This window comes from Quercus lobata, unplaced genomic scaffold, assembly GCF_001633185.2.
Source record: "Quercus lobata isolate SW786 unplaced genomic scaffold, ValleyOak3.0 Primary Assembly Scq3eQI_1880, whole genome shotgun sequence".
NCBI lineage: Eukaryota > Viridiplantae > Streptophyta > Magnoliopsida > Fagales > Fagaceae > Quercus > Quercus lobata.
In genome coordinates, this window is record NW_022155037.1 from 3182 (window position 1) to 11942 (window position 8761).

The window sequence follows — 8761 nt, forward strand, 5'->3', positions numbered from 1 at the left end:
TCTCTGTGAATTGATGATCCCTTGGTTGAGGTGGTGCAACAGAAAAAACCAGCTATACTGCATTAATTGCATTCTAGCAATCTCGATAGTCTTAAGTCAATCAAGCATATCATTGTTCTTTTCCTCCAGCGATCTAAACATGGTCATTGGGATGAAACAAAATTAGAACACAGCTGGTGCTACCATGGTGTTACTTCATTGCATTTAATCAATTTCACTGACCCGCATCCCCTCAGCAAACCAATGTGCAAACAAATGAAGCGGTTCCTGGAAGCACAATATATGGTTTGGCTGGGATAAGGAGAAAAAGGAAGAGAAAGAAGAGAAAAATCAATGGATGTGGAAGCAGTTGTTTCCATAGTGATACGGAAACTCACAGACCTGCTCATTCAAGAATCAATCATCTTCAACAAGTCTATAAATGAGGTAGAGCTAGTAAGAATAAGTCTCAGACAAATGCAGAACTTCCTAATAGATGCTGAAGATGAAAAAGAACTTGACAAATGTGTTAAGGAGTGTGTGGATGATATTCTTACTGTTGTTTACAAAGTGGAGGATGCCATTGAAGCATTTGTCCTGCAGAGAATGTATGCAAGGGGAATGGGCTTCGCTTGGAGGTACTTTTTCGTACCCAAGAATTTGAAGGCTGACCGAGACCTTCGTAATAAGATAGAGAAGATCAAGAACATGATAGAGGAGCTTGACAAAAGCAGGGCGGAAACGTTGAAGAAATCAAACCAAGTGAAGCCTCTCAGGATTCCGCAATTAACTTCCCACAGATCAAGATATCAAGATGAAGGGCTAACAATGAATCAGCAAAACAATAATTCTAGCTATCCTGTGGACGAAGAAACAGAGGTCATAGGCTTCAGAGAGGACATAAGAAAGCTGGTGGTCATGCTAATTGACCGGGTTTACCAAGGGCTTCGCGTCATTTCACTTAAAGGCGGCCATGGCTCTGGCAAGACTACCCTTGCTACGGCAATCTATAAAAGTCGTGAGGTTAAAGGTCATTTTGATTGCCGCGCATGGGTTCTTGCCTCTGGGAACCTTACAGATGTTCTGCTAACCACATTAGAACAAATTGTCAATGCAACAGTTGATAAGAAATCAACGAAAAAAGAATTGGCAGAGAAGATCCATAAGAATTTGCAGGAGAAACGGTTCCTGGTTGTGTTGGACGATTTGCAGGAACCTAGTGTATGGAAAGAACTTCTTGACACCTTTCCAGATCCAAAAAATGGTAGCAGAGTCATGTTGACTACTAGTAATCATCACGTCGCTTTCTCAGCAGATACAAGAGTACAGCTTCATCAGCTCAACCCGCTAAATGACGAAGACACCTGCGAATTATTCTTGAAAAAGGTACGCTTACCAGACGACTGTCAGTTCTCGAGTCAGATATATTCAAGCTGAAAAGAAAAATTAAAAGAAGATGTAAGGGTTTACCTCTGGCAATCACGGTGCTCGGAGGTTTGCTGTCGACAAAGGAAGTGAGCTACGAAGTATGGTTGAAAGTTATTGAGCACCCAAGTTGGCAGCTAGACAGTGAGCAAGTCCAGTTCTCAAATATCTTGGCCCTGAAATTGAGGCCTTGCTTCCTCTATTTTTGGCTATTCCCAAAAGATTATGATATTCCTTTGAGAAGGTTGTTGCGGTTATGGCTGGCAGAGGGATTTGTGAGGCAATCACTAGGGATGACTCCTGAGGATACAGTGGAAATATACTTGGAAGAACTTGTGAAAAGAAGCATGATTCAAATATCCAAAAGGAGAAAAGATGGGAGTCCCAAAACATGCCGTATGCTTGGTGCGTTACATAATGACAGTAATTTCTTGTCTAAAGCTCAGGAGATTGGCCTTTTCCACATCTACCAATTGTCAGGGAACGAAAATCCTAAGCATGGTGTTCGCCGGTTTGCTGACTATGTTGACACCAAAGAGTATCCCATGAAAATTCAAAATTTACGCACTTACTTGTCCTTCAACATTCAAAAGAATGATATGCCTGTGAAGGAAATTGATGGCTTTCTCAGCCTAGTCCTCGGTCAAAAATTTGGACTGCTGAGGGTGCTTGATCTAGAGCGTGTTTACAAGCCTAAATTGCCTAACAATATGGGGAAACTGTTTCTCCTGTTAAGGTATTTGGGTTTGAGATGGACGTTTTTGGATACCCATCCTTACTCTGTTGGTGAGCTACCTTACCTCGAGACTTCAGATGTGAAGCACACCTATATCAGCTCTCTACCAAGTTCTATTTGGAAGATGAAACACTTGAGGCATCTGTGTCTGAATGAAATACGCCTTGACATGTATTCGCAAAAACATGGAACTTCTCTTACTCATCTCCAGACGTTGTGGGGATTGTTTGTGGACAACAAGACTCTAGTGAAGAATGGTTTGTATAGGTTAATTAATCTCAGGAAGTTGGGTTTGACATGTCATTTAGATTCCTTTCAAGAATTAGATGAATGGATTGCAAGACTCGCAAGTCTTCAATCTCTCAAGATAAGATCCAAGAATCAAAATGGTCAACCTTGGAAGCTCAACTTGAAACCTCTGCAAGCCTTCAGAATCTCACCCACCTGTATTTGCTTGGAAGCTTACCAGAGCTACATGATAGGTATGAATTCCCTCCTAAACTCACAGTTCTTACTTTGTCAATCTCAAAGCTGGAGAAAGACCCCATGCCAATCCTAGCGCAGCTGCCAAGCCTTTCTGTCCTCAGGCTATTGGCTGATTCCTACACTGGGAAGGAATTGAATTGCCCTCCCGGAGGGTTCAGTATGCTTCGAATTTTGAAGCTTTGGATGTTAAAGAATTTGGAGACATGGAAGGTGGGGGAATAAGCACTGCATAATCTCCGAGAATTAGAAATCCGATGTTGTGACAAGCTACAGGAGCTTCCAGACAAGTTGCTAAGTCTGAGCAAAATTGAGAAAATAGTTTTAACGAACATGCCAAAGGAATTTGTAAAAAATGTTCAAGCAGTCAAGCCTGAGAAAATTTTAATCTTCCCTAAAACTCTGCAGTTCTGATCGGAGTGGGATTTCATTGTCAGTACAATGTGCAGCTGGTTTCCATCCATCCTATACCAGTGATTCTCGTTATCTTTTAAGTTATTCATTTTTCACTAAAAAGTGTTTACTTCATCCATTGGATTTCCAGAAATGATATTGCCTGGGCAATTTGCTACTATCATTCATCAATACCTTTACCCTCGGAATCCCCTAGGGAGATTTCTGGCTCGTGTAATGTTACAAGCTTGGAAGACAACCGGTGTTACCGGAGCTGCAACTGAAACCTCAGTTTGCTATAAATGTTGTTGCTGCTGTCATTAATGTTGCTATTATTTCTTTTTATTCTTGCTGCAGCTGTTCTGTTCCCGTGGTTTTACATAGTTTTTGTCTGATTCGTTTCATCAACCATATTCTCAAAGTGTGTTTAGAAGAGCTTATTTTTTATTGATTCTTATTCCCATTGGTTTTTATTGTACAATTTTACCTCTCTCTCTCTCTCTCTCTCTCTCTCTCTCTCTCTCTATATATATATATATATATAAAACTAGCGGTGGAAATTAATAAGTTCTGATTTTAACCTAAAATAAATAGAACTGAATCATATAATAATTCTTCATTAACTTTCTTTTGGAATAGTACATGGAGTTCTACAATCTATGGTGCAACATTAACTAACAAATGTTTAAAATTGACAACGTAAATTAGATCGTTAAATGATGACAATGCATAAGCGTTCACACCGCGCCATGCAACATCTTTGACTTTGAATCACAAAGTATTAAACTTTATAAATTGTAATCTGAATATAATCTTTGGCAAACGCAAAATCCCATGAAAAAAATAGGAACAAATGAAATGAACCATTGTGGCGTCAGTAAAAACCAAACACCCAAATTCGAGCAGTCAACTTGTAAAAAAATTGCAGAAGTCGACTAGTTATCCTTAAAATGGTCTGCTTTATAACAGCTAATCCAAGCAATGTGAATAGTTCGCATTAAAAAATAAACATAGGACAACATTAGGCTAATAACTAAAGGCTTTACTAAAACACATCAATTACATGGTTAAAAAAAAAAACACATCAATTACAAGAAAACCTTGGCCCCAGTAAGTAGTAACAGAGACGAAAGGGAAAAGATTAACAAATGTCAACAGATCTCCATGAGTTAACAAATGTCAACAGATCTCCAAGAGATATCGTAGAAACGCTTACAACACAAACCACCAGTGACATGCCTATGCCCTTGCACATTAAATTACCATTTTTGTCGTACATTTTCTTAGCCCACTACACATTAAAAAATTGGAATTCGAGGTAGCCACCCAATTACATAGCCCGCTGTACAAATTAGAATCCGTATAGAAATTATTTCTCCTGACTCTTTTTTTTTTTTTTCCATGATCATGAACCGTGCATTGAAACTTATAAACAGTAACTCGTATAAACAGTAAATTATTTTTTATAATTGTTTTCAGTTTTTAGCAAATTAAACCATATCTAAAAAAAAACCCTTAGTCAGAGAAAAATAGACTCATGTATGTATGTACAGCCGAGCAAATTCTTTGAGGTATAGTTCATAGAGTTGATAAAACCAGCTCAACAAGCAAGCACTAATGACCAGGGTGACCAGAATCATTACACAACCCAAATACAGAATCATAAAACTAATGCTATAAGTCAAGACAAACACCATAAAAGCAATAAACCCACATGTTTGGGTGTGTATATATGAAAGATCAACACACCAGAAAGAATGGTATATCAGACTCCACTCCCATGGCTACGATACTACCAGTCTTAAACTAATCTTAGCAGGAAGATAAAAGCAAAACCCTGCAAACAATTATGAACCTCATTAAACATTCAAACGTTATTGTCCAAAATAGCATCCACTGATCAATCTCACCACCGACTAAGGCCATATGACATAAAGCAAGCCATACTTGTACCTAAAATGAATTAAGCAGCACCCTAATAATGCGCCTAATTCCTATTTCCAAATGCAAATGCCAAATGACACGTTTGAGCCAAAAAGCAAAAGAATTAAATATTGAAACGCAAGCAATACATTGAAAAATAAAAATAAAAAACACTTAATAAAAATCAGATCCAAATTGACGAGAGCAATAATAAACCACTAACTCAAAGGTTAGGACAAACAATTTCAAACAAAACGCAATGAGCACAAGTACCAAGGTAAACCAGATTTATGCCAACATAAAACTAACAAGCAATAAAATCCAGTGACAATTTTTGTTTTGTGGGGGGGGGGGGGGGGGGGGGGGGGGGGGTGGGTGGGTTGCAGCAACAGAGGAAGTTGAGTAGTATGCTTATTAAATTAGATTTTCTTGCAATTCCAGGTATCAAATCCTGAAATGCAACTGTACAGAAAATATTAACAATGCAAAAAATGGGAACAAGTTAAAACAGAACCCCACTCAAAATCTAAGTGGGTAGCGGAAAACCATTTAATTTTTTGGAAATCAACGTCACTTTAAACCAAAAAAGTTATATTTTCACTTGACTTTTATAAACATCTGTCCACTATTGATTCTTCACAAACAAATTCCATAGCTGCAATGCGACAGTAACTTTACAGATCAAGGTTAGTGATATGGTTGTGAAGGAAACAAAACTCAATGGTGCAAACTCACCACCATATCTGCAAAACATCAAAAATAAATGCCCTGCCATCAAACTACACCAGAGTGGTACATGCCCACATCACCTTACAATGCTATGGTAACAGTTAAAACCAACTTCTTGACAACAAATCAGTCTATCATTTACGATAACAAGCCATGTTGAGTTATCTTTACAACTTTTACCCAAAATTGGAAGGTATAAATCACCATCTAGACAGTTGAAAGAAACAAGAAAACTAAAGTAAGAATAAAAATTCTCCTAACAAAGAAAATCCAACCATAATCAGAATAACAGGCCATTACCAGTATCGGAGCACACATGAAATACATCCAACACATTGATTTCAAATCACACTGCCAAGAAATTAAAAACAGAATAATACGAGCAAGTACAAATTATTAAACCCAACTGCAAGGACTAGTAAAAAAAAATGCATTAAACCACGATTTAAACTGAATCAGAGTCAACTCTACAGATCCTTGTGAACTTATCAGGGTCACAAGGAACCTATCAACACAAAGTCAATCAAGCAGCATCTTAAACATCAAGCCTAAACTGTAAGCATTCCTCTCATGATAACCATTTATTCAGAAAAACTAGCACAGTAACAACCAGATCCAAGTCATTCCTGACAACTCATGCAAACCACTGGATGTTACATTTTCACCCAACAATAAAAGCATTTCTTAAAAACCATAAAACATAAACAAACAAGAAAATATACCAAAAGAAAATGTCTACATGATCATGGTAGCCAGAGGGAAACAAAACCTTAATAAAATAAAAAGAAATAAAACGCATTAACATAAAATGCTAAATCAAGAAGACAGGGTGCTGAAGCTCTACAATAGACAATACCCCTTCACTAAATCATTAGAATTCATTTGAAAAGTACAAATAGAGGTCAACTTCCCATCTATAACTATCCATTTCCTGAAAGGGCAAAACAAATGACAAGGGAGCAGGGATATATTTTCTTGGAAAGGGGAACAAAAGTTTAGACATAAAATGATCAAACCATTAGTATGGGATGATCAAACATTTCGACAGCCTAAATGACTATCCTATCATTCAAGCCATTCTCTACTCGTCATCATCCTCCTGCAAACAACAATTTCAAAGAATAATCAACAACAAAAAATCCAAAAACCAAAAAATTATTACAACAATCAAAACTAGAGAATTCAATCAAACCTCTTCACTGCCATCTTCATCCCCTTCATCATCATCATTGACCTCGGACATTGACTTCTCGGACTCTACTTCATCCTCAGCTGCATTCGCACCTTCAGCCTGTTCAAATAGACAAACAACCAAACAAATTACTCATACTGTACACAATCTCACAAAAGAAAAACAAAAATAAAATCCAAACAAATCACTCATACTGTACACAATCTCACAAAAGAAAAACAAAAATAAAATAAACTTTTAAAGCAATTACCTGCTTCTTGTTATAGGCTTTCATGTTTTTCTCATAATCAACCTTCCTTTTCTCTGCCTTTGCAACATAAGGCGCTTTTTCCTGAAATTATTTATATTTCTTGAGTATACAACATTTATAGGCTAAAACTAATTAACAAATTTCACATCTTGAAATACTTACGGCTTCGGACATGGACTTCCATTTTGCACCAGCAGCTTTACCAACCTGATTATTTTAACAAAAAGAAGAACATATTTCAAGCTGAAGGAAACCACAGAATTTACTAAACTACCACCAACCAAAAAGGCAAATGAATATAATTGAGCTTACAGCAGAAACTGATTTGTTTTCAGGGTGGTCCTTGTTGAACTGTTTCCTGAACTCTTCCCTGTAATCATGAAAATAAAAATTAATTAAAAAAATTAGGAATTATAGCTTTGCAGCAAACTGCTTAAGCTATTTTGCAAAAGGTCAAAGTTAGTTTTGTTTATGAAGAGTTCTAAATGTGATTTTGACTTTTTACGAGAATTAAAAAACAAATAAATTTCTATGTAGACCTTTTTTTCTCTTTTCTTTTACCTCGAGAAAACTAGTTTCCGGAAAATGAAAGCGAAAGCGAAGGGTAAGAAAAATAGTTACATGAAAACGAAGAAAGCACTGGCAGGCCTCTTAGGCTTGTTAGGGTCCTTCGCGGCCTTTCCCTTCCTTCCTGCTGGTGCTTTGGTTGAAGCACCGCCTTTCTTCACCGAAAGCCTACAACAACACACACAAATCCACACCAAAATTAACAACACAAATAACATATATAAAAACACAGAGAGCAATTTTGGTCAATTTTTAGATCTAAGATCTGAGAAAACATGATCGAAGAGTTTTTATCGCATATTAGGGCTTAAAATTAGAGAGAAAAAGGAAAACTCACTTGGATTCAGCTTTCTTCGGCTCAGACCTCGACTTTGCTCCTTTCATGGCGAATCCTGCAAAATTAAGATCGGATCAGTTAGAACCGCTGCAGAAATCGAACGAAGCACGCGAAAACTCGTCGAAAATCGATCGGAAAAGGTGGACTCACCGGGGGGGTTTGGTGAACTAGGGTTAGGGTTAGGGTTCGGGAGAAAAGTTTTTTTCAACGCGTAGAGAGAGAGAAGGACAGAGAGAAGTGGGAATGATGGTGAGGTCTTTGTTGAGGTTGAGGAGGGACTATAGAGAAATCCCGAAAGGCGGAGATATTAAGTTGAGGGGTTAAATTGAAATTCAATTGCGCACGAAATGAAATTTGGGGGTTTAGGCGGGATTTGAAAATTTAATGCCACGTCATCGATCCGTGCCCTTCTATTCTATTGGCTTTGGATTTCCCCTGCGTTAATCTTAAGCGTATTGTCCCACTCCTCCCCTCGTTTGTGTTTTCCTTTGTGTTTCTTTCTTCTCATTCAGGTCGGGTCAGCGATGCCTTAATTGGACACGAGTCTTGTAACCCAGCTGGCCCAATTATATTTTCTTTTATGACCCAAAAGCCCAAACATTGCTTGGTCAGGATTTGGTGCATGAAGATGAGATATTTTTTATGACAATGAAGTGACACATTTGAAACTTTATTTAATTTTTATTTGGAAAATTTTAATATCTACTTTTCAATTTTTTGTCGTCTATATGTATGTCTTGGTCTAAT

General features: G+C 37.5%; 1 protein-coding gene and 1 pseudogene across 1 annotated transcript; one reads left to right on the forward strand and one right to left on the reverse strand.

The window, feature by feature from the left end:
• Nucleotides 1-333: 333 nt before the first annotated feature.
• LOC115973675 lies at nt 334-3612 on the forward strand (annotated as a pseudogene).
• Nucleotides 3613-6501: 2889 nt separating this feature from the next.
• LOC115973676 (HMG1/2-like protein) lies at nt 6502-8347 on the reverse strand. The gene is made up of 8 exons (XM_031093934.1): nt 8165-8347; nt 8015-8069; nt 7732-7845; nt 7423-7480; nt 7273-7317; nt 7111-7191; nt 6861-6959; nt 6502-6767 (listed from the first exon to the last, which is right to left on the reverse strand). The coding sequence occupies exons 2-8, from the start codon at nt 8059-8061 to the stop codon at nt 6750-6752; spliced, it is 462 nt and encodes a 153-aa protein (XP_030949794.1). The 5' UTR covers nt 8062-8069; nt 8165-8347; the 3' UTR covers nt 6502-6749.
• Between the last annotated feature and the right edge of the window lie 414 nt (nt 8348-8761).